Source organism: Mytilus californianus, unplaced genomic scaffold (genome assembly GCF_021869535.1).
Source record: "Mytilus californianus isolate M0D057914Y unplaced genomic scaffold, xbMytCali1.0.p SCAF_4, whole genome shotgun sequence".
NCBI lineage: Eukaryota > Metazoa > Mollusca > Bivalvia > Mytilida > Mytilidae > Mytilus > Mytilus californianus.
Window position 1 is genome coordinate 92,613,130 of NW_026262690.1, and position 26,709 is coordinate 92,639,838.

The window sequence follows — 26,709 nt, forward strand, 5'->3', positions numbered from 1 at the left end:
ATTTTACAAATGGCCATTGTTATATTATAGTTCGTTTCTGTGTGTGTTACATTTTAATGTTGTGTTTTTTGTTGAGTCGTTGTTCTCCTCTAATATTTGATGCGTTTCCCTCAGTTTTAGTTTGTAACCCGGATTTGTTTTTATCTCTATCGATTTATGAGTTTCGAACAGCGGTATACTACTGTTGCCTTTATTTACGACATTCATAATACTAGATATATATTTACTGCTGATATCGCGGAGTTGGTTGAGATTTTTTGGTTCTTTTTTTTTATTTCAGTTGAATCCCAATATAGAATGGACTTGCTTTTAACAAGCTGGTAATCCTATTGCATCTGTTTACACATGCATGACATTTGTCAAAGTAAATACAATCTAAATTTCTTATCCAAGTATGTAAAATAAAAAGGGTGATTCTAGGAAAAGGTTTACATTTTGATATTTCAATTTTTGAAAAGTTCTCAAAAGGTTTGTAATGGCCCTGAAAATCCATAAAATATTGAACTTTTTTTTATTGTTCCGTAAGAAACCTCTGCTTTGAATTGTAACCTATTAAGGATAGTTTTCCGTTTTGGGGGAAAGTACATTATTCGATTACAGTTTCGTTAGTAATAGAATGATTTTTACCTTGAAACATTCTTCGATTTCAAAAGTGGTTTTAAACTGAAAACATAGCTTGTGTATTATGAAAAAATCTTACAAATTATCCTCTGAATAAAATGTATCCTAAACAAATTGAATTATGCGACAACAAGAAAAATGTGATCTTTCTAAATTTCTATAGTTTACATTGTTATTGCTTATCTGTTGCAATCTAACGTGCTTTCATTTCCAGTGTCAAAAGGAACTAACTTCTTTGTGATTTCGGGGTTGATTATTTTACAATTACTACAGATCAAATATTCAACATAAAAAATGAAGACATACAATGTGTTTTAACATCTTAAAACAAATTCTACGACTTTTGGATGAATGAAAATCTGATGAGCTTGTTTAAAATTCATTATTTATTCTCAAATGGAATATGAATGCCTTTAATAGACATTACTTTACAATGTATTAAAATATCTTCTCCCTGTTAATCGTGGTTCTAGAAACTATTTTTGGTCTGAAATAGCTACATGAAAACTTAATATTGCATCATTTATAACAAATAAGACATAATGGGTTATATAGTTGTGAATGATTGGTGTAAACCTTGATTTGAGTCGTTAAATTTACATATTGCAATTTATTGACTGAACTAAAAAAATGAAAACAACACGTTATAAATTTCATGCGTTCAAAGCGCTTTTCTTGATTTACCTTTATCAGGAACGCTCAAAGCCGAATATTTGAAAGCCAAGGATGTATAAAACGGAAACAACAGCAGAGATATATAACCAAAAGGACACAAAAAATGCCAAATTCATCGAAGGTGAACTTTACTTAAGGGGGTTGAAACCTTAGTTTCTTGATAATTTCAAAACTTATAAACGGACAAGTTTATAAAGGTTTGTTATAAACCATATCAGTACCGAATTTCCAACTACTGAACTGATGATACTCTCGGGGAAGAATAGTCTAACATCAGCGGTATCGCTCCCAGTGTTGTACAAAAATGAAAAAAAAAAAAAACATGTTATAAATTATATGCGTCCGAAGCGCTTTTCTGGATTTACCTTCATCAGGAACGCTCAAAGCCAGATATTTGAAAACTAGAGTGCAATATATAACCAAAAGGACCCAAAAAATGGCCAAATACATCGAAGGCCAACTTTCCCTGAGGAAGTTGAAACCAACAACAACAATGAGAAAAACCCATATCGTATAGTCGCTTATAAAAGGCCACGACATGAAAAATATGTAACAATTCAACTGATAAAAATAAGCATCCCTTTGTCTTCCTTTTTTTTTTTTTATGTCGGACAAAAGTCAACAAATGTAAGCAATTATGATAATGGAACAAGAAAACACACGTCTAAACGCCTCGCTTGCATTACTTATCATGATTGAATATATGTTGCAAGACTATAATATGAAGGTTTAATACAAGTATCAAATGAACTTAATATTATCTATGATCCATGTAAATAAGGATAAGGTCTGATGAGCTCTGATAGACAGACATGTACACCTTACAATAATACAATACACCAAATATATAGGTCAAGATCAGTTGAAACATGTCAATGACCTCAAAATGAGATTGCTAATAGTATCTTGGATATTGCCTTGACCACGAAAACTTATCCTTGATCCCTGAACCATGAAATAAGGTCGAGGTCAGTGGAACCCTGCATGACGGACATGTAGAACTTTTAAAGATTCTATAAAACGTAATAAGTCAGTATTTCACATGACAAAAAAAAAAACATTACATATTTGTCAATGGCCAAGGACAATGGACATATGACAAATTGATTGATTGGTTATTTAATTGTTTGGTGTTAAAGACGACTTTAAGCACTATCAGCTATTTTGTGGCGGTCAGTTGTTATTGGTGGAGGTTGCTTAAGTGCCCAGAGAAAACAGCAGGAAAACTGACAAACCTTGTTAAAAAACATTTGAGTCGAATGCACCTGCAACATGCAGGGTTCAAACTAACAACCTCAGCGTTGACATGTTAATGATACAGTAGTTAAACTACTAAGATTACTCAGCAACAGCCAACCTTATGACAGACGGAAACTGCGTAACATTAGGCATCTGCAATCAAGGTATGGAGCATCCAGGCCTTATACCTGTCTGAAATAAAGCGTTATGCTAATATTTTAGCTAGCCGTCGGATAGAAATCCCTTTGTCTCGCATTCTGAATAGTCGCAGGCGAGACAAGATTGGGAATTTGCCTAATTGAAACAGGATATGAATGCAATACACTACAAGTTAAACAAATTATGTTTTAATGTAAAGATGATTAAACAATACAGCTGCAAAAACAAGCAAAAGTGAACTTACGATTTTCCCTTGAATTTTGTTGACTCAAAGTCGTAACATGCTGCAAAAGGAATTTTAAAAATGATAAAAGTGGTGAATAAATACATATAGAAAACTTATTTCAAATGGGATAGCACATCTTCTTTTTTACGGAGATGTTGTTTACCGTGCCTGGAAGTTTAGAAACGATCCTTATAAAATTATCGATCCTTTAAATAAACTTATTCTAAAATGTTACCAATTCAACACTGTAATTAGATCTTTGAATATTGTTTTTATTGGTATTAATTTTGATTTTGTTATCAGTTAATTAAAAGCAAACTGAATATTATTATTTTATACATATGCACATCCATGGATCTACAATCTGTCGATACCTGTATCTTGGCATTGCACAAGGTCATGTTTTTCTCTGACTGTTTAAGACGTCTTTACACTAAATCCATTGGATGTTGGATGTGTACTGATTGATAATTTAGTCTTAGATGAATGAATTGTTTATTTGTTGTAAGTGGCTTTGAACTAGCTGTCAGTAACTGCGAGTACTCACAGATCTGTAATTAGTGTCTTTTTGTTGTTGGGATGTACAAGTACCCGGCCACGTCCACTCTGTTTTTGTTAGATGCATTTCTATTTGTATCCATCAGATGAGTAAAGCCTTTTTCAACTGATTTTTATAGTTCGTTCTTATGTTGTACTGTTACACCACTGTCCCAGGTGAGGGGGGTGGGGGGTGGTGATGGGATCCCGCTAATATGTATACCCCGCCACATTCTGTATGGATGTCCCTATTCCAAGTCAGGAGCCTGTAATTCAGTGGTTGTCGTTTGTTGCTGTGTTATACTTTTGTTTTTTCGTTCAATTTTTTTTGTACATAAATTAGGCCGTTAGTTTTCTCGTTTGAATTGTTTTACATTTGTCATTTCGGGACCTGTTATAGCTGACTATGCGTTATGGGCTTTGCTCATTGTTGAAGGCCGTACGGTGAACTATAGTTGTTAATTTCTCTGTCATTTGGTCTCTTGTGAAGAGTTGTCTCATTGGCAACCACATCACATCTTCTTTTTTATATATACAATGTAAATATAAGTAGAGATCTTTTTTTATTTGACGTGCACGTGTAAATGAATTGGACACAATAATATACAGTCAACTTTTACTAATAATTTTAAAAGTCTAACGGGTACAGTATATTATGTATGTCATGTTAAAAAAACAAAATGAAAGCACTTCTCTCAATTTAAAGTGGGGATCTGTTCTACGTTGTCTTTATCACCGTCATGATAATCTGTCCTATGACTGTTCTAAACAGTTTTACAATAGTTCTACCCTAGAAATGCTGTAATGTTGATCTGGTAGAGTCAGTTCTAGAGAAGTAATACACTGTTGAAAATTTGTTTTAGAATAGAACTGTCCAAATCTGTTCCAAAGTAGAACTTTCAAAATTTGTTCTAATATAAAAAAAAAAAAGAAAAAAGAAAGGATAAAAATTACTACATTCTTGGATGTGTGTTTTAGTTTTGTTATTTCCTAGTGTTCATAATTTGTTTTCAAACGAAATATTCTTATTTGTATATAACAATGCTTAATCACTGAGGAAATATACTTCTAATATTTATGTTATTATTATCAATATATTCCCATTAAACAGATCTAGGGATACTTTAGGGGTGTTTATTACAGGTAAAATATTTTAATCTAATCCAGGATTTTGAAAAGGGGAAGGGGACCTGATAAGTCAACGTTTGGAGTGATACTGGTAAGAAGTCTTTACAACATCATTATATTATGTAAGTAGTTTTCCAATTAATTTCATTTATGAATTTACTATAAAGGTAAAGTTTTGAACTGTTATTAATATTTGAAAAATTTTCAATAGTGATTTTGTCATACTTTTCTTTAAAAAGATATTTAATGGTTTCTTAAGTGAATTTATCATTAGTTAGGTTTATCAGAATCAACATATTCTTCTTCGTCAATGTTAAATTCTGTAAAAATGTGATTTGTATACCAAGTATAATTATATTCAATCTTCAGACATGGGCTTATTTACTTTGAAAGATTCTTTAACAAGAGGATTTATCTTCTGACAGTTAATTCTACAAAAATATAATAATGTTTATTTCTTTTTAAATGATTTAAGTGGGATAGTCCCTACTCAGAATTTGCAACTATATTACATGAGGTTTTTTTTTAATTCCAAAGACAGTTTTACAAAAATTATGATGCACTTTCTGAAAGATGATTCTATATGTCAAGGTTGAAACATCACAGTTAGTTCCATGTTTTTATTTTGGCTCTGTTTGTGGATCTAAAAATGGAGTAATGCTCTTCCTTAAACCAAATTCTACTATCATATAAATTACGTGTTTAATTAATGAATCACATAATTTACATGCTAAATCAATAAGGACATGATGCAAATTCGACTTATATTTTTTCAGTGAAAATACTGCTATAAGCACTTTCTTGGATAGTTCGTGTGTTAATCTGTTAAATATAACTTTATTATCAATAATGTTCCCAAAAAAATATACTCTTTAAACTCAGTTAACTGATTTTGTTTATAGAAAACAGAATTGACTCAAAAGAATTTTTAGAGTTAAAAATCTTAATTCTAGTTTTATTTGTATTAACAGTCTTATGCCATTTGTAGCAATATGTTTTTAGTTTGTTAAAAGCAGACTGTAAACCATTTTGTGATTCTGTGTGAGCCATGCTGGGGCTCAAACTATCCCCTTGTTTGACCCCTTAATTCATTTTAAAAATGTCAGAGTGTGTTTCAGTATTTATCTTTTTTCCTGAAGATTCACAACACTTATATATCTCATTAATTTCTTCAAATATTTTCTTTCCAAAATCATCCCTCTTTAATGTGTACATGAGACCAGCATGCCAAACATAGTCAAATGCACGAACCAAATCAACAAAGCAAGAGTAAATTTTGATCTTCTTTTTGTTAGATATTTTATTATCAAAGTTTTAGAATAAAAATGATATATGTTGTGCTATGATCATTTTTAAATTCAAATTTGTGAACTGATTTTTTTTCATAGGAAGTTACAACTCTAGAATTATTAACAGCACTAAAAAGTTTAGCAATACAATTTAAAGAAGTTCCTCTATAATTAATATCTAGCTTCTCTCCAGCTTTATGAATTAATATAGTAAAGGATTTTCCCTCATTGAATAAAAGTTCATTTGTTTCTTTTAATATACCGGTTTCGATTTAAGCTTTAAATTCTTTATCATAGTAATCTGTCTTTCCCTGAATCTTGAATTTATCAATATTTTCTGGGAAACCAGCTTGAAGCTCAATTTCATTATTAGTTTTCTCATATTTTACCAATATTGTTTAGGGTCTGTAAATATAAGGGCTGAAATCTTATAAAATATTTTCATATAAATTTTTGTTTATAGATTTTTCTTCCTTTTTATTAGTTTTTTTTACATTGTATACAGTGACCAAGAAAATTATTTCTTAAATTGAGACCATAAAGTAAAGTCAACATTACTACACCCACTGGGTTTAAAACAAGTCATATTCCCCAGCATATCGCCAATAAAGCGACCTTTCAATACTCTTAGCTGGGAGACAATACAGAGATCAATCAACTGCTCGCCTTGCGAGTAAAATAAATCATCTAAAAAGTATCTATGTTAACATCTTTAACATAATCTTCTCGAAGAGTATCTTGTAATGAACTTTGAATTTTATTTCAACCTTCTATAAAATCATGATGATTTATAATTCGATCTTCGGAAGATTGGTAAAGTGTCATGTGTGCTTGTTAACCAATAACGTTCCTGACATCAGTCTACCCTCTGTGTTAGCACCCAGAAGGGATAAAGCATTGCAAAGAATCAAGCAGAAAATAACCAATGTTTTGAAAGACCATCTTATGCAGATTGGTGGGAGGCGGTACAACGGCAACAATCTTGCGCCATGCAAAGTTTAGTCTATATTAAGGTATATACTATGAAAGTTAGTGCAATGGGCTTGCCCCGAGCACTTAATGTCGTTAGTATATACCTTTCCAATATCACCCGCGTTGTACATATTGTATCTGTCTAAGCGCAATAACTTAGATATATATTTATATTTCAGCCCTTAAAAATGTTTTTTCTTTAAAACTTAACATAAATGTCAGAGGGATGTGTAGGCTTGTGAGTACTTACAATGAAATTTTGCATATAATTGATTTTTCGTAAGGACATTACTCTTTAAAAAATTATTGATCGAATCTGATTTTCGAACTGGTCCGAGACATTGCTGATATAAATCTTTGATTTAAATTTCATAAACATCTGATAAGAACTGTACATATGAGAAGGCTCACAATGCAAATTTCTAAAGAATTTACATTTCTAAGGAACATAATTCCTGAAAAATAATTGAGCAGCGATGCATACTTTTCAACTTGTCCCAAACATTGCTGATATAAAACTTTGATATAAATTTCATACCATCTTTCAAAAAATGTAAGCTTGAGAGCGCTTACAATGTAATTTTCAATATAATAAATATTTCCAAGGGGCAAAACTCTTTTAAATAACTGGTCGGCACGGATTTTCGAACTTGTTTGAGACATTGCAGATATAAACCTTTGATGTGAAAATTCTGGCAAGAATTGTACGCATTACAGAGCTTATATTACCGGACAGATTGACATACTTACGAACGGACGCCCGGTATATCTATGTATCCAGTAACGCGTCGTGCGGGGAACAATAATTAGGTCTTTCCACTTTTCCGTGGAAAGACCTTTTGCTTTTGTTCTGATTTTTTTTTCTTCCGCTGTAATGTTAATTCAAAATATGTCGCTTACATTTTTGGTATATGATATCGAACAGTTTATACGCTTTTGAAACTGACACCGCTTAAACGAATATTTTATTTTGTAAGAGTTATCTCCCCGAACACTGTTTTTCATGTGTGTACAACTCCTTCGTAACCGTAAAAGATTACGACAAATTTATTTTACCAAATTGCTCGTTATATCATCAGGATGTTTTGATTAATTTTGACCGAAGCGGTAAAGAGATTCCATATGAGAGTTATTTCCCCTTATGCATTTGATATAAGTGATATGCATTTGTAATTGGTAAACCATGAGTGATAAAGACCTAGGTTATTTTGATTTGAGGTCCTCGGACCAAAAAAAAAAGAATGAGGTCAAGGTCAAAGGTCAAGGTCATATTCTAAATTTTTATTTTGGCTTATTTTCACTTTTTTCAAAAACCGTAAAAGATATCGGCAACATCTTTTTACTAGATTGTTAGTTGCAATATGTGGCTACTCATAAATTTTGTTTGAAATGACGTGTAACGAAAAAAGGGAGTTTTTGTCCCTCTTCTTTTTAGAACTATGCGTAAAGTGATGAAACTCATTTACCATACATATTAAAGATCTAGAGTCTTTTGAGTTTAGGTCCTTAGTTTATGACCTTAAAATGAGGTCAAGGTCATAGGTAAATTAGTCGTTCTAGATTTTGACCTTTGCTTTAAATTCATATTTATACACAATAAAGCCATAGGACTTTGTGCATTGGGTTATGACGTTGAAAAAGCAAACATGAAGTGACCTTTTGTAAACTGCAAGTGACTATTTTTTATAATACTTATTTTATGTAAAAGTATATAGAACAATAAATTTTTGGAAGCAGTGTCAAATCAAACCATCAAATAATACCAGAATTGACATTTTCAGACCGAAAGTGACAAATTACCTCCCTTATTTCAAACAAAATTGTATAGAAACCGTATATTTTTGGAATCAGCAAACAATCAGCTATCATTTAGCACTGGAAATGACATTTTAAACCGAATTTTAATATTTTCATAACAAAATAAATCGTGAGAAGTGGAAAGACCTTCAATTGTTCTCTGAACAATTGGTTTTTAATTAGGTCTTTCCACTTTTCAGTGGAAAGACCTATTGCTTTTGTTCTGAATTTTTTTTTTTTTTCTTCCGCCTAATTTTTTTTCTCCACTGTATTGTTGTTTCAAAATATGTCGCTTTGATTGTTGGTATATGATATCGTACAGTAAATACGGTTTTGAAACTGACACCGCGAAACAAAAAACTTTACTTTGTAAGAGTTATCTCCCCAAACACTGTTTTTCTTGTGTATACTACTCCTTCGCAACCGTAAAAGATTACGACAAATTTATTTTACCAAATTGCTCGTTATATCCTGAGGATGTTTTGTTTAATTTTGACCGAAGCCGTAATGAGATTCCATATGAGAGTTATTTCCCCTTATGCATTTGATATAAGTGATATGCATTTCTTACTGGTAAACTTTAAGTGAGAGAGACCTAGGGTCTTTTAATTTGAGGTCCTTTGTCCAAAAAAAATGAAAATTAGGTCAAGGTCAAAGGTCAAGGTCATATTCTAAATTTTGATTTTGGCTTATTTTCACTTTTCAAAAACCGTATAAGATATCGACAACATATTTTTACTCAATTGTTAGTTGCGACATGTCAAAACACATACATTTTGGTTGAAATGGTACGCTTACATTAAATTGAAGTTTCCTCCCCCTTTATATTTAAAATAACGCGTATGATGATATAACTCATTAACCATATATATATTAAAGACCAAGGGTCTTTTGATTTGAGGTCCTTGGTTTATGACCTTGAAATTGAGCTCAAGGTCATTGGTAAATTTGACGTTCTAGATTTTTACCTTTGCCTTTGACGTCATATGTTTACATGATAAAGTCATGGGACTTTTTGTATTATCATTTCAAGTTGGAAAGCCAATCGGAAGTGACCTTGTGTAAACCGGAAGCAGCTATTTTTTGTACATATTTGACGTAAAAGTATATAGAACCATATATTTTCGGAATCCGTGTCAAGTAAACTATCAAAAAATACCGGAAGTGTCAGTTATCAAACCGGAAGTGGCAAATTATCTCCCTTATTTATTTTTTTTGTATAGAAACCATATATTTTTGGAATAAGCATACAATAAGCCATCGTTTGACGCTGGAAATGCCATTTAAAATATTTTCATATCAAAATAGATCTTTACTGGTGGAAAGACCTTCAATTGTTCTCTGAACAATTGGTTTTTAATTTTTTAAATTTTTTTTCCCGCCTAATTTTTTTTTGCGGTGTTGTTTTCAAAAGATGTCGCTTAGACTTTTGGCATATGATATCGAACAGTTTTTACGCTTTTGAAACTGACACTGCTTAACCGAACATTTTTCTTTGCAATAGTTATCTCCCAAAACACTGTTTTTCTTGTGTGCACTACTTCTTCGTAACCGTAAGAGATAATGACAGAATTATTGTACCAAATAGCTTGTTAAATATTCAGGATGCTTCGGTCAATTTAAATCAAAGAAATACTGAGAATCCATATGGGAGTTATTTCCCCTTTTGTATTTGACATAAGTGATATCTAAATGTAACTCATGAACCGTAAGTGATAGAGACCTAAGGTATCTTAATTTGAGGTCCTTAGAACACCAACAAGAACATGATGTTAAGGTCAAAGGTCAAGGTCATTTTCCGAATTTTGCCATTTGCTGGTGTGTGCATCCTATCTTATACTATAAAAGCTACATATAAAAGAACTGATGCTAAATGTTTGGGTTGCTAAGACGAACAAATGATACATTAAGTCCGAAGCGATCTAATGACATCTCATAGGAGTTATTTCCCCTTAAATGTTAAAATTTAAGGTAAATAGAAAATAACTCCATTCTGGTACATGATAAAGTCATAGTGTCTTTTGCAAAGGGTTGGGTGACACATGAACTTGAAAAATATCAACCGCAAGTGAACTTATGCAAACCGGAAGTAGCTATTTTTGCACTTATTCAAGAAAAAAATAAACTTAATATTATTAAAATTAGCATACAATAACCTTAAAATGACACCGGAATTCGACTTCTGTACACCAGAAGTCGCTAATAATCTCCCTTTGAAAGAAAAGTATATAGAAACCAAATATTTTCGGGATAAGTAGAAAGTAAGCTATCTTATGAAACAGGAAATGACATTTTCTTATCTAAATTATCTCCCATATTTAAGACAAAAGTATATAAAACCATATATTTGTAGAATCAGTGCAAAAAAGCTATCATATGAGTCTGGAAATGACATTTTCTTAACAGGAAGTAGCAAATTATCTCCCATTTTTAAGACAAAAATATATTAAACCATATATTTTTAGAAATTAGTGCCAGTTAAGCTATCATATGTGTCTGAAAATGAAATTTTCGTAACCGGAAGTAGCAAATTATCTCCCATATTTAAGTCAAAAGTATAAAGAAACCATATATTTTTTGAATCAGTATGAAGAAACCTATGATTGGACGCCAATAGTAACTTTGAGTAAGAAAAAGGTGCCTCTAATCAATTATCTAGAAATGTTATGTGGGAAGACCTTCAATTGTTCTGTGAACAATTGGTTTTTAGTTATATTTTGTATTTTTTTTATTATAATTAATTAATTAATATATATCAAAATTAACAAATATAATAAGTAGGATAAGTAATAAAAAAAAGTTAAACAGTTTGAATAAATCAATTCAGTATAAATTGAATAAATAAATTGAATAAATAAGTTGAATTTAATGAATTAATTTAATTAAAATAAAATAATTAAATAAATAAATAAATTGAATACTAGATAAATATATTATTTAAAACTGTTCTACAAACAAAACTGTCATGTTCATTTTTTTTTTCAGAATTATCAACATTAGTTTTAAATAGAACTGTAAAAAGAATAGAGAATGGAAACGGGGAATGCGTCAAAAGAGAGGCGAAGGATACCAAAAGGACATTTAAATCATAAATCGAAAATAAAATGGGAAATGCCATTGCTAAAAAAGGAAAAAGACAGGCAGACAAACAACAGTACACAAAACACAACATAGAAAACCAAAGAATGAGCAACACGAATCCCACCTTAAACTAACGATGATCTCAGGTGCTCCGAAGGGAAAGCAGACCCTGCGTCGTCATGTTGCTCATGTAAGTACAATCCCGGTGAAGTCTAATTCGGTTTGTCACATTCGGCGAAAAGGGGACGGTTTTTAAGTTACGAAAATTGGAACATATCCGTTGTCATCTGTGAAACGGATACTCCATAACGGTCAACCAGTTCGTAATGGCGTCCGTAAAATTTACGTAGGGACGATTTCAACTTCACCACTTGGAACTCTTGTTTTAATAGCTTCCTTGTGAGCAGCAACCTTCTATCAAGAAAATCATGATAAGATATACAAGCCCTGAAATATCGTTTCAACTGGGAGATATATACTCCTTATGCAGGCGCTGCTGGAATGATGCTACATAGAAATGGAAAGTTCACAATTCGAAAGCTGAAATCATCTCTGTTGTCGTAAAGTGTTGTTTTCAATCGACCATTGTTGTCAATTCAAGATGTAAGTCAAGATATGGGACAGACTTAACTTTATCTGTCTCATCCTTTATCTCAAGTTCGATAGGATAGATGCGTTCAACATAGTCACTAGATTTTGAATTATGTAGTCAGAGAGACAACAACCCGACTAAAGAGCAGAAAACAGCTCAAGACCACCAAAGTTTTTTTAATACAGCGAGAAAGTTCTGCATCCGGAGGCGGGCTTCAGCTGACCACTTAACAATAATGTATACCAGTTCAGCAAAATGGACGCAATACTAAACTCCAAAACATACAAATACATCAAAATTTAAAAAAAGACACATGACTAACAAATTTTAGAGGTTCCTGTCTTTGGACAGGAGCAAAAAAGCGGCTGAGTTAAACATGTTTTGTAAGATATCAATCCTCCCAAACAAACACAGTCTAGGATAGAGCTGACAGATTCTGTTCTTGGTTAAAACGGTCCAAAACAGTTCTCTTTGAGAACTGTCCAAAAGTGTTCTTGGTTAGAATTTTTTGTCCAAAATTGTTGTATGGTAGAACCGCTTCTTTTAGAATTTTTTCTAAAGGTGTCTAGAATTGAAGTCCATGTCAAATTTTTATCGAGATTAGAACTGTTCCATACTGGAACACGTCAATCATTTTAAATCCTGTAATTTCTTATATCTCATGTTCATCTTTTACCTTATCTTTGGTTCCCCGACTTGTGAAGGCACATTGAAAGAGTGGCGGTGTTATATAGGTTTATTTCTACCTTTCTCTTTTTAAATCTCGATCAGTAGATTTACAAAATTAAAAAAAAAAACAGAACAGATCTAGTATAACGAATATCTGTTTCACAGATGACGACGGATATGTTTCATTTGTAATAACTACAAACTCGTCATAACACATGTCAACCGGTTTGTACTTACATGAGCAACACGACGGGTGCCACATGTGGAGCAGGATCTGCCTACCCATCCGGAGCACCTGAGATCACCCGATTTTTATTTTTGGTTGAGTTCATGTTGCTCAGTCTTGCTTTTCTATGTTGTTTTGTGTACTGTTTGTTTGTATGTCTTTTTCATTTTTAGCCATGGCGTTGTCAGTCTTTTTTCGACTTATGAGTTTGAATGTCCCTTTGGTATCCTTCGCCTCTCTTTTACAACGCCATGGCCCAAAAAAAAAAAGAAAAACAATCAAAAACAAACAATACATGTATGTTTGTTTCATTGTTTAAAAATTTAAATAGAAAAAGAAATATTCCTATTTATATGCATATAAAAAAATATTGATGCATAAAAGCATATAAAATTAAAATTCGATAACATTTAATGATCGACGCAATTTAATATTGCAGCTCACTCCGTTGTTACGACATGTCAACCTTGGATTTGATGGTAAAATTTTTACCAATGAAAAACATATGTTATATAAAAATTGCATTAGAATATCGATTATATTGCATTATTCGCACGTAAAAAGATTTCAGCTAGTCAAGATGGAGATTACTTCTTGCTTACGACATGTACTGTGGATTTGATTGGGAAAGTAGCCAACGAAATGTAAATTATAACCTGTAAATGTTTGGCTTGATGCTACACAGTGTATAAGGATAACACACATGTTTTCTTGAAGTTGTAGCATAATAATTCATGCAATCATTAATTAATTAGAATTTTTTCGCTTTATCTTACAGAAAATAAAATAGAAAAGCCACACACCTGATCTTCGCGTCAATCTTTTAAATTACCGTATTTTCCTTTTTGAATCGAAATAATCAATGTGTGCTCATGTTAACATGACCTTGATCGTTAATTCAAATATATAACAGAGCATTGCATGTGAACACTTCCAACAAATCTAGGGTTTCTATTAAAAAAAAAGATGTCGTCTAATTGCCAATGACAACTTTTCCGGGTGTGGAGGTTGGAGGGAACGCCTTTCCATTTAGGACAAAAATTTTATATCTCTAAAAAAGACATCTATCACATTTTTCAGACCCAACAACTTGACTTCTAAAAATTTAAGAAGCTTATCTTGTCTCAGTTTCGACACATAAGGGATTCGCCCCTCAGAAGTTTCATATACAGTTATACAAATAGTTTCCAATAAAAAAAAAGAAATACGCACACAATCAGTGTATGTTTATCAAAGAATCGTAGATATCCGCGGTCCGACAGGACAGATTATTTATATAATAAGTAAGTTTTATCACTGTATTCACTAAAGCAGAAGGCTATGACGTCCTAGCGTTTAACAACCATCCATCCATTCTATCGCACTATTATGTATATCTTCTTATCTTTTTAAAGTGTGATTTATACCAACAGTTGTGTAAGTTTCTATGTTATTTTTTAATCATTAGATTTGGCTACAACTGACATATGAATTAGAACACACAAACCATTAAATACAATGCGAATTTTGGCTATCAATACATCTTCATTAATCCTCAAGGCAAAACTACTTGAAAACCAAAAACCAAATTTAAACATTGAAAAGCTAATATAAAAAAAAAACGACAAAAAATTAAAGCCAAACCAGAACAAGGAATCAGAGCTATAATATTTTAAATAATTTCAAACTTTTATAACAGCTACAACATCCGTTTTTTTTTTCACGCACCGAATTACTACATTGTAATTACTGGACTTAGTGATAACCTGAGGGAAACGACAACGGAAGTACCGACCCTGTGCTTGTAATTACATTTCCAGTATCAATTTTACTGCACCATATAGAACTTCAACAATTAATGTATCTTTAGTGATGATGGAGACCAAATTATTAGAAAATCGACAACCCAATATAAACATTGAAGAGGTGATAAACCAAAACAGACAAAAGGTATAGGAAAAAATCGGACAAGAAATCAGAGCTGTACTTGATGATGATACATTTCTTAATATAAATGATATCTAAACTTTTATAACAGCAATGTTCAATAAAACAATATCCGTATTTTCTTGCCAGTACCAGCAGTGGACTTATTATACCCTCGGTACTAACAGCCCATCAGTAGACGTATCTACGAAAATGTAGTAAAAGCATTTACGTATCCAACTGTACGACACCAGATTTAAACTATAAATATCTCTTTAGGGTACATTTGAATACGTATGTTATTATTTTTTATGCGTTTTAAAATCTTTATACGTTTCAGAAATAACTTACCGTTTGGTTTTGAAATCCTTCTATCACTTCAAGAAGGTTATGAAACAAATTTGCAATATCTGTTTCAGTGTGTCCATCTAAAAGTAAAAATATACCTCGAAATAAAATTACTTGATATTAACACTTTACTTCTGATTAATTTTCATCGGGGAAAATCCCCCCTCACCCCTCACCCCCCCCCCCCCCCCCAAATAAAATCAGTGGAAAAGTTTTTTATACAAATTTTAAAGGAGCAAATATACATGAACGTTTTTAAAAAGACAGGAAACATTTCATTATTCTAGGTGTAAAGAAGTGCAAATTAAAATATCGACATGTTACGATAAAACTTACAAAAATATAAACCGAAGGATAACACACATCAAAATAACCTTTGACATTAGATATATATATATATGATGTTAGTTTTAATATTCATGATTTTGTCTCTATTACAGTGCAATTCAGGCATTTTTCCCTTTCTAATGCGCAATTAGAAGAGAGAAAAAATATGTATGTTTATGATTTCTGGTTGGACTGAAATATAAATAAAATACCGATTCAAGTGATCATGTTTTTTGTCTAGTTTAAACATATTTCGTTTGCTTCAATATGCAACAGGGATGATGCAATAGGTTAACTAAGTAAAAAATAATTCTTCTCCCGTAATCAATTTGATACAATATAATATATAAAGAGCATTCATAACAAACAATACAATGCATCACAATATAATGTAAAAATCGAAACCTCTTAAATCAATATATAAAATTAATTCATAGATATGTTTAAAAATGTTTTCATTTTGATCATTAGTTAGTTTGGATGTCAACGAGTACTCGAGTATCGCTCGGGAGTACCGAGTATCGAATACGAAAATGATACTCGACTAATCGGTTTTCTGTTAGAATGTTGTTGCCTTCTTAAAGAAAAAAATATTTTTATTTAGAGCGCCTCCCCAGAAATTTAAAAATATCAATCAAAATTAATCAAAATTAAAAAATGTTTCAAATTTTACGTTTAATTGTCATTTAAATTTCCTTCGTACAGAGGTAAGCTATGAACAAGAAAACCTTTCCAAAGCTTGCACTTTTAGCTAATCGTGTCTTTGTCATTCCATCACCTATGTACCGTCAGAGCAAATATTTTCATCAGCAGGACATTTAGTAACGTAACAAAGTTCACTCGTTCTAGAAAAAGTTGACAAGATAATATTTCTAAATAAGAACAAATTCTTTGCAAACTGTGTCGACCATCAGAGAATGATTAAAAGCACCTGTAAATTCCAATCTTCACCCTTTGTTGATCATTTAATGTTTAAATTTTCTTTACGATTCCCAAAGACTGTTTCTTTGATTAGTCATTTCTCTATAGAATGATGTTTATTAATCAATTGATTAGATTATTGCCAGTTTACATAAATATTACATGTAGAAAATGAGCTAATAATTATGGTATAAAATTCCTGGGACTATTATCTAGTCCTAGGTAATAATGTTGATGGTTTTTACGTCCATAAGACAAAGACCCACAATACGTAAAATGGCTAAAACTTTGTGTTTCCATTTTGTAGATGTTTTTCCGAGCGATTACTCGAGTATCGCTCCGTCAACCCAACGAATACTCAATACGAAAGCTTCACTGAGTTGACATCCCTATTAGTTAGTGACATAGTAACAGTAAATGAGATAATCAAATACAATCGAAAGTTCTCCTCGGAACAATAAACTACTGTAATACAAGTGGGATGTCTAGCTAGCTATAAAATCTAGGTTTAACCCACCATTTTCTTTTAACAGTTGTTTTCCATTCGTTCCTATGGTTAATACTTTTTCAGGAAACATTTTTAATTTGTTTGTAAGGTCCACATGCCTTTTTCGGATCTAAAAAGCAGCACTTCAACTATTTCATCTGTATCAATGGCTAAATCACATTTAAAAAATATTAGGTTTTGGATCAACTTTAGTTACAGGAACACTTTCAACCTTTAGGGGAAAATTCATACAAATATGTATCGACTTTTCATACACTATACAGTCCATGCTTTCGTCACAGATTTTCTTTCTTGAATATCTTTAGATACCAAAAGTTTAAAAACCCAAATAAATTATATGAACCTGTACGCTGAAATGTCACTCGGATTATTTAATGGCAAGGAAACCTAATAACTCGATTAGTTTTTCTTTCTTTAAAAGTACGCTCAATTCATAACAGGTAGAAAATACCGATCATAAGGTGATCCAGTAAACAATACAACGAGAGAAAGTAAATAAAAAAAAATGTGTATTTCCAAACACAAACATGCGTTCACAAAGAGCAAAAAAATATGCAAATGAACTTGAGCTCTTGGCATATTAACAAAAAAACAAAAGTGGTATGAGATGGAATAGAAGAGTATCATCCACAGACGTTGTTGTGTACAGAAGACACAAACTTGGTCACATAGGAGTGATATCTACGAAGTCAAATTTCAATTATCTAATAAAGATCGACCATTTGTAACAAAATGCTCCAAAAATATTATATCCTTTGAATTTGATTATGAATTATCAACAAAAAGTAACTTACAGACAGATATGTTCAATAGGTCAAACATTTGGTATCCTGTATAGTTCTAGTCACTTTCAAATAAAATTTTCTTTTATACTTCATACTTATACTTTATACAGTTTATAATGTAACCAACAGTAAAAATATTCCATAAGCAGACTGTATAGATTTGTTTATGCTTTAATTCCTTTTTTAGTTTTATCAGCTAATCAAAGTATAGGTATTGGATTTTCAAATATTTTGGCCTCGAGCATCAATGAAGAAAAGGGGGAGGGGGATTTTGTCTGCATTGACTTTTCATATTCATCTGTTGCTAAGCATGTTTATTTTTTCACCGCACAAATTGTATTTTGAAATGTTGTACAATTTTGTGTTTTGCAGAATATTCATTTTCATCCTGTCTTATTCATTTTCAGCCCTTACCAGGCCAGAATATTCATTTCTAAAAATCAAATGAAAAAAAAAAATGATCGTCACCTTAAATTTAATCCATTTAAAGAAAGGTACTGTATTTGAATTTTGTGTTTTTTGTACTGTTGTTAGTCTTTTGGTCTTTTTTTTCGTTTTGTCATGGCAACGTAAGTTTGTTTTCGACTGATGAGTTTAAACACCCCTTTGGTATCTTTTGTCTCTCTTTTGCTAAAATCAACTGAAAGCTTGACGGTCTCAAACGTAGTTTCAAAGCCTTACTACCATTCGTGATATTAGACATTTTCGAAAACTTATCGATACTGACACTTACACCATTGCTTAGGACGACAGGTAACCTTTTTGAGAAGGGTCATGTCAAGGTGTACAATGAGCACCGGCATTTATAAAATATTTATCTAATTTGCATTTTGAACACTGTATACAAATTTGTTTTCTCAAAGATTTGTTAATCTATAAGCTCTGTTTTGAAGCTGAGAATTGACCGATCTTCATATAATACTTTGTAAAAAAGGAATGGGCGTTGTGCAAATTAATAGAACTTAACACAGAAAGTCGGGATTCTACTTCGTCAAAATTATCTCCTCATTTTTTTTTTTCAATCGTGAAAATGGTAGCCATTGTAGGGATGACGAGCTGTCAATTTAGCTTTTGAAAACCGATCAATTTATCCAAATGGCATAATTATGATCCTTTCACGACAGTTGAATTTAAAAAAAAAACAAATGTATCTACTGGCTGTAAGGTATTATGCAGTTTACTTTAAGGTCTATAACCAATTAAAACTGATTGGTTGTCAGGGGAAATTTTCGAAAGTTAAAGAAAAACACTAAAATCATTCTATTTATGTATTTTGTAAAAGAGCATACTAAACATTTGCAGAGGTTGAAAACTAAACACCTCAGATAACACATACAAACAATTTTCTTTTTAAGTTATGCATTTTAAAGATCCACTTTCAAGGCTAAGGGCTTTTAGTAAAAATCCAGGGGTATGGTAGTGAACGGTGCATGTGTCCGACAGTTTTTTATACAGTTCAAAAAAATAACATGTCTAAATTTTCACTGAAAAATGAGTAAACGGGAGTAGAAAAAAAAACAAGTAAGAAATACACATCCAGTTTAAACATTTAAAGTAGCACGAAGCTTTTCTTTTGTTATTCAAACACACCTACTCATTTATTTTGGCACAAAAGAAAGGTATTTCACATGACCTATATATTTCATGTTTTGGTGCTATGAATTTGTAATGTTATTATATCAAAATGTAGCCTAAATATATACAAATAAGGGATCTGAAGCGAGATGATGTAATATATTTTTGCTTGTACGTTTCTGGACAAAACAGTCAAACCGTACACGCTTGAACGTAATAAGTTGTACCCGATTTTCTCTTTTGATAAGATTATTCCCCATTTTGTTATTTTCCCCCTAAAATCTACATGCAATGCAAATTACTGCTTTAAAATGACCAATCAGTATGATTCGACAATTCGTTGAAATATCACAAATTCATCACTAAAGGAATTCCAAAACAACCAAGAGCACTTAGTGTTTCATGCTCAGATTCTGAATTAAAAAATATATAATTACCAAGTACAGAATAATGAATTTATATTTTTTTTACCTCTGCTGAATCCAACTTAGTTTTACGAGGTTATTCATTCAGTATATTTCACATTTTGACACGGTCTCTCTTTTTATTTAATCAGTGTATGTATCGGTGTCGGTATAAGTGTCCGTGAAGATCACGGATAATAAGGTCGTCATATCGAGGAGCGTTAAGTTCAGTGATTTTGTCATAGTTTGGTTAAGTTGGACATGATTGTGTTAAGTGTTTTTAATGACAAATAATGACACAATATAAACATTCGGATTTTTCGCTAAAGGACCTTCTGAACATAAATTCAAGCTGGTAAGTATCTTTCTTTATGGCTAAAATTTGTATCATATAGTTATAATTTGACACATAATAATGCTTGCGTATGTCAAAATTTAAAAGTTGTTATTCGTTTATAATGCATACAGAAAAGTGATGTGTTTATTGTCTGTTACATCACATATTTCGTTATGATATAAACCTGCCGTCAATTATTCCGAAAAAAAAGCTACATTTGCACACAATTTAAGATAATTAAAAAATTCGGTGTCAAGACTTGGTTCAGTAGTGTCATGGTTTAGTTCATGTTCGACATGGTTCAGTTTTTTTTATTCCTGTCGTGTATAATGGAAGAGTAACGATCAAAATAAACAAACATTATATACAACTATTGAAATACTATTTAAAACAAATTTCGTTGATACTTTTTTTTTGCGTTTAACTTATTCCATCCTATTTTGAGGCAATATGTTATCGCCGTTTCCTTGTGTTGTTTTGTTCCCATACGAGTAGATATGAGTTTCACATATTAACGTTGATCTTCTACTCTCGGAAATACAGCACTCGAGAAAAATAAGTTGTCTACAGTAATTTTTGGTGTGATCATTAAAGTTATCATTATTATACAACACGCATGTATAAAGAGATCACTAGGGTAATATATAAAGGCATTTCAGTAGCAATTTTCTTAAAAAGTAGTTTTATTCGGAATAAAAAAGGTCTTTAGAAAGCACATAGTAATATATAATTAGAAGATGCAGTATGATTTCCAATGAGACAAATATCCACCCGAGACCAAACAACGTTGAATTTAGATCTCCGTACGGCCTTCTACAATTAACAAAACCCTTGTATCTTAGCAAGCAGTGTAAGGCTCTGACAAAATTAAAGGTAATTGAATTCAAATGAGAAAAAAAACCGGGCTGATTTATGTTAAAAAAAAAGAGCGAAAAACAAATTTTTTTTTTAAAATCCTGAAACTTTGATAAAAATTAGTTATTTCCAAAGAATTGTTATACAAAATTAGAGCATACTCATGTAAAGAAGATTTTCAAAAAATCCTCTAAACTTGTGATTATCTTTTGAAACAAAACAGTTAGGTATGTCTATCCAAAGGGTAGAAATGTTCCGAAAAAAACCTTAAATTTTGAGTATTTGTATTGCTTACGTGAAAAATAGCTTTTATGCAAATTTTCGTCAAATATTTACCGATTAATCGAAACTGTATCGTATGCCCTTAAGACAGGCACATACAAAGTATGGCGTGGTTTTTAAAATTGTCTTCGGGCTCCCAACCTCCCGTGGATCAAGTCACATAAACACCAAAGACACAAAGAATCGATCTGTGAGTATTTGCATTTACTGAAAGTTCCACGCCAAAACCAACTAATAAAAAAATCATGAATCCATGAAAGTTTTTTTTTTTTATTTAGAATGGAATTCTGCTGCCAATATTCATTTTCATCCATCTTATTCTCTGTGATTTCTCGTCTACTCGGGTAAAAAAAAGGTCGTACACAATTAAAATGTACTTGTACTAAACAAAATAACACGTGTATCTTGGAATTTTTAAATTATTTTTGTTCGATCACAAGTAAATTTTGGCTCAAAAGGATCTAAATATATTTCTCTTTCGCCAAAAGTTTCATTTCTGCAAATGTGATGGTTAGTTTAAGTAAACATTGACATCAAAAGCACTATTCTGTGCAAAGGAGGGCTACTTTTACATACGTTCTAAATTGAAGGGAGTGAATTGATGGTCTGACACCTTCATGTATGCCCATTCAAAAAAATGTATGGTTTCTAGGTACTTTTCCTCGAAATAAGTGCAAAAATTACTTCTTCCGGTTCATTCAAAGTCACTTCCGGTTTACATTTTCCAAGGTCATATATCATCCAACATTTTGCAAAAGATCTTATGGCTTTATCATGTACTAATTTGAAGTCATACTCAATTTACCCTAAAATAAAACATTTCAGGGGCAATTACTCCTATAAGATGTCATTGGATTGTTTCAGACTTAATGTATTATATCTTCATCACAATAAATCAAACATTTTGCACTAGTTTTTTCATATATATCTTAAATAGTGTCAGAGAAAATGCATTAACAAGCAAATGTCAAAATTGAAAACATGACCTTGACCTTTGACCTTGACCTCATTTTCTTAGTAAGGGTCCAAGGACCTTTAATAAAAAGACTCTAAGTTTGTACGGCTAATGGTTTATGAGTTACAAAAACATAACGGCAAATTTATTTGGTAAAGGAGATAACTCCTAAAAGATTTCACCAAATCGCGTTGATCCAATTCAGCCAAAACTTCCTAAAGATGTAACAAACAAACAGGAAAAAAAATTTGTTGTTATCTTTTTTGGTTACGACAAATTAATGATAGCTGTATTTACACTGATTCCAAACATATATGGTTTATATATACTTTTGCCTGTTAAAAGGGACAAAATTATCTTCTTCCGGTTTAGAAAATGTCACTTCCGGTCTAATTTGATAGCTTTATTCACACTGATCCCAAAAATATATAGTTTTATATACTTATGCCTGTAAAAAGGGATATGATTTGTTATTTCCGGTTATGGAATGTCACTTCCGGTCTCAAATGATAGGTTTATGTATGCCTATTTAAAAAATATAGTGTTTCTATGTACTTTTCCATGAAATAAGTGCAAACATGATTACTTCCGGTTCACTCAAGGTCACTTTCGGTTGATATTTTTCAAGGTCATATGTCACCCAATATTTTGCAAGATACCTTATGGCTTTATCATGTATTAATCTGAAGTAATAATCAATTAACCTTAAAATAAATCATTTCAGGAGCAACAACTCGAAGAAGATGTCATTGGATTGTTTCAGACCAAATGTATCATATCTTTATCACATTAAATCAAACCTTTTGCACTAGTTTTTTTTTATATAAAACTTTGAAAGTATTGGAGAAAATGCAAAAACAAGCAAAAGTCAAAATTGAAAATATGACCTTGACCTTTGACCTTGACCTCATTTTCTAAGGTAGGACGCAAGTGGAATTTGGTATATATTTGGATTTGTAAATTTGTATGTGTTGATTAAATTTATTGGAATAAAACAATTTTCATGCTATTGATATTATTAGTTACAAATTGAATGGTATTTAATTTGTTCAGTCTGAATACTGTTATACTGACAGGTTTACCTGTTTTTATGTTACCTTGATTTCTGTATTTAGAATCTTAATTAATGCTTTATTTCTTTATGGATAGTGATTTTGGTCACATGTTCTTTTTGGAGGGAAATTCCTATTGTTTTGGGCACTATATTTTCAACTTTCTTACTGAACAGTCTTATTTCAAAATTCTAGAGAGTTTGTTTAATTGCTGTTTATATATTGCTGTAGTGACTACTGAATTAATACTTTACAGGTCAGTTGTATATACTTTTCTCACATTATTTTAATAGTCTTAGAGTTTTTAACAGAGTATGCAAGATTGATTGATTGAATGGAGAAATGAATCTGTAGTGTGAATCTTACCTTTATGAATGATAGATACAATTAATTAACCATAAAATGCTTTAAAGTCATTAAAGATTGATAAATGATTAGAATATTAAATAATCATAAATAATAGATTATAATGGAGTGAAATGATATAAAACAGGAAGAAAGAGTTTTCTTGTGTATAAATAAGAATAAGATAATGAGGTCATATTGTAAACATTGAACATATAAGTTATAAATTCATATTTATCTTCAGGTTAATAATTGATGTAGCCATATGATGTACATATAGTTTTGTGACCTTCAAATTAGCACTTGAGGTAAGCAAAGAGTTGTATTATGTAGTATTATAATTTAGTTAATAATTTGCTTATTTTGCTTACCATACTTTGCTAAGTTGCTGCATGTTGATGTTTTTATGCTTTACTGTTTTGCTTCATTTATTAATATCTATGAATTCATGTAGAGTATATTTTTTTTACATGGTAACAGAATATTTATCGCATTTAAGTTTATGAAATACATAAACTAATACACGTAAGACACAAGATTAAGTTGAGTCTATGAGACAAAAAATATAGATGTAAAAGAGAATGACAATATTATTTTACTTAGAATGTTATACAGAGCAATGTACTTGTTCATAGACATGTCAGAGTTATCTTTCTTTGCACTATTATTTATAGTATTTTATAATTGCGTTTTGTTGGGTCTTCATATGAGACTGTTATTTTGTTGAAGTCATCTAAGACCTTTAATAAAGAATCCATATATAATTACAACCGAGTTCTTGTTATACTGATGCTTATTTCCACTTGGTTTCACAAGGACCTCAAATAAAAAGACTTGGTTAATACGGCTTTAATACGGTTTATGAGTTACAAAAACATAACGACAAAATTATTTGGTAAAGGTAGATAACTCCTATATGTTTTCACCGGACCGTTTGGGTCTAAATCAGCCAAAAATTCCTGAGAATGTTACAAACAAGTATGAAAAAGAATTTTGTCGTTATCTTTGTTGGTTACGCAGGAGATACACTAACAAGAAAAACAGTGTTTGGGGAGATAACTCTTACAGTAAAAAAGTCTTCGGCTTAACAAGATGAGTTTTTAAAGCTCAATAAGTGTTCAATATAATATCCAAAATATCTGAGCGACATCTTGCGAAACAACTTTATACCGCTTTCCACTTCAATTTTCTATTAATATCATTAATTATCTAAATAATTGATAAGACGCTACTCCTGGGTTTACTTAAAGTTACTTTTGGCGTCCAATCATAGGTTTCTACATAATGAATCAATAAATTTATGGTTTCTATATACTTTTGCCTGAAATAAGGGAGATAATTGACGATTTCCAGTTAAAAAAATATCACTTCCGGTCTCAAATGATAGCTGTATTTACAATGATTCCATAAATATATGATTTTTATATACTAATGCCTATAAAAAGATAGATAATTGCTACTTCCGGTTTCAGGAATGGCACTCCCATTCTCAAATGATAGGTTTATTTATGCCCATTTAAAAAAATATATGGTTTCTACATAAGATAATTGCAAACATGACTTCTTCCGGTTATCTCAAGGTCACTTCAGGTTGATATTTTTCAAGGTCACATGTCACTTAACATTGCGTAAAAGACCTTATCGCTTTATCATTAACCAATCTGAAGTAATAATCAATTTACCTTAAAATAAAACTTTCAAGGGCAATAACTCCTATAAATGTCACTAGATTGTTTTAGACCAAATGTATCATATCTTCATCATAGCTAACAAACTTTTGCACTAGTTCTTTTATATATGACATTAAAAATATCAGAGAAAATGCAAAAACAAGCAAAAGACAAAATTCAGAACATGACCTTGACCTCATTTTCTAAGTTAGGACCCAAGGACCTCAAATAAAAAGACTATAGGTTTATATGGCTTACGGTTTATTGGTTACAAAAACAAAACTACAAATTTATTTGATAAAGGTAGTTAACTCCAATAAATTTCACTGGATCGCTTCAATCCAAATCAGCCAAAAATTCCTGAGGATGTAACGAACCAATATAAAAATGAATTTTGTTGTTATCTTTTTTGGTTACGGAGGAGATACATTAACAGGCAAACAGTGTTTGGGGAAATAACTTTAACAATAAACAAAGTCTTCGCCTCAAAAAGGTAAGTTTTCAAAGCGAAATAACTGTTCGATTTAATATCCAAAATATCTAAGCGACATCTTGCGAAACTTTATACCGCAAGAAAAGGGTTTTGCGGAAGAAGAAAAAAAAATAAAATAATTAAAAACCACTTGTTCAGAGAACAATTGAAGGGGTTTCCACATCAATTTTCTAAATTATTGACGAGAAGCTACTTCCGGTTTACTCAAAGGTACTATTGGCGTCCAAGCATATGTTTCTTCATATTGATTCAATAAATATATGTTTCTATATTTTTGCCTGAAATAAGGGAAATAATTGTCAACTTCTGGTTAAAAATGTCACATCCGGTCTCACATGATAGCTATATTCACACTGATTCCAAAAATATATAATTTCTATATACTTTTGCCTGAAATAAGGGAGTAATTAGGTACTTCCGGTTTATGGAAGGTCACTACGGGTCTCAAATGATAGGTTTATGTATACGTATTGAAAAAATATATAGTTTCTAGGTACTTGTTCATGAAATAAGTGCAAAAATTGCTACTTCCGGTTTTCTCAAGGTCACTTCCGATTTACACTTTTCAAGGACTCAAGTCGTCTAACATTTTGCAAAAGACTCTATGGTTTTATCATGTACCAAGTTGGAGTAATAATCAATTAACCTTAAATTTAATCATTCCAGGGACAATAACTCCTTTAAGATGTCATTGGATTGTTTAAGACCAAATTTATCATATCTTCATCACAATGAG

General features: G+C 31.3%; 1 protein-coding gene across 5 annotated transcripts in view; it reads right to left on the bottom strand.

Moving 5' to 3' along the window:
* Positions 1 to 26,709, bottom strand: part of LOC127738903 (baculoviral IAP repeat-containing protein 3-like) — a 90,431-nt gene that overhangs the window by 38,681 nt on the left and 25,041 nt on the right. For all 5 annotated transcript variants that reach the window (XM_052250399.1, XM_052250401.1, XM_052250402.1 and 2 more), the window contains exons 4-5: positions 15,468 to 15,544; positions 2,939 to 2,978 (exon numbers count right to left, since the gene is read on the bottom strand). In XM_052250399.1, the coding sequence (XP_052106359.1) occupies positions 2,939 to 2,978; positions 15,468 to 15,544 (117 nt within the window). The remainder of the gene's footprint in view (positions 1 to 2,938; positions 2,979 to 15,467; positions 15,545 to 26,709) is intronic.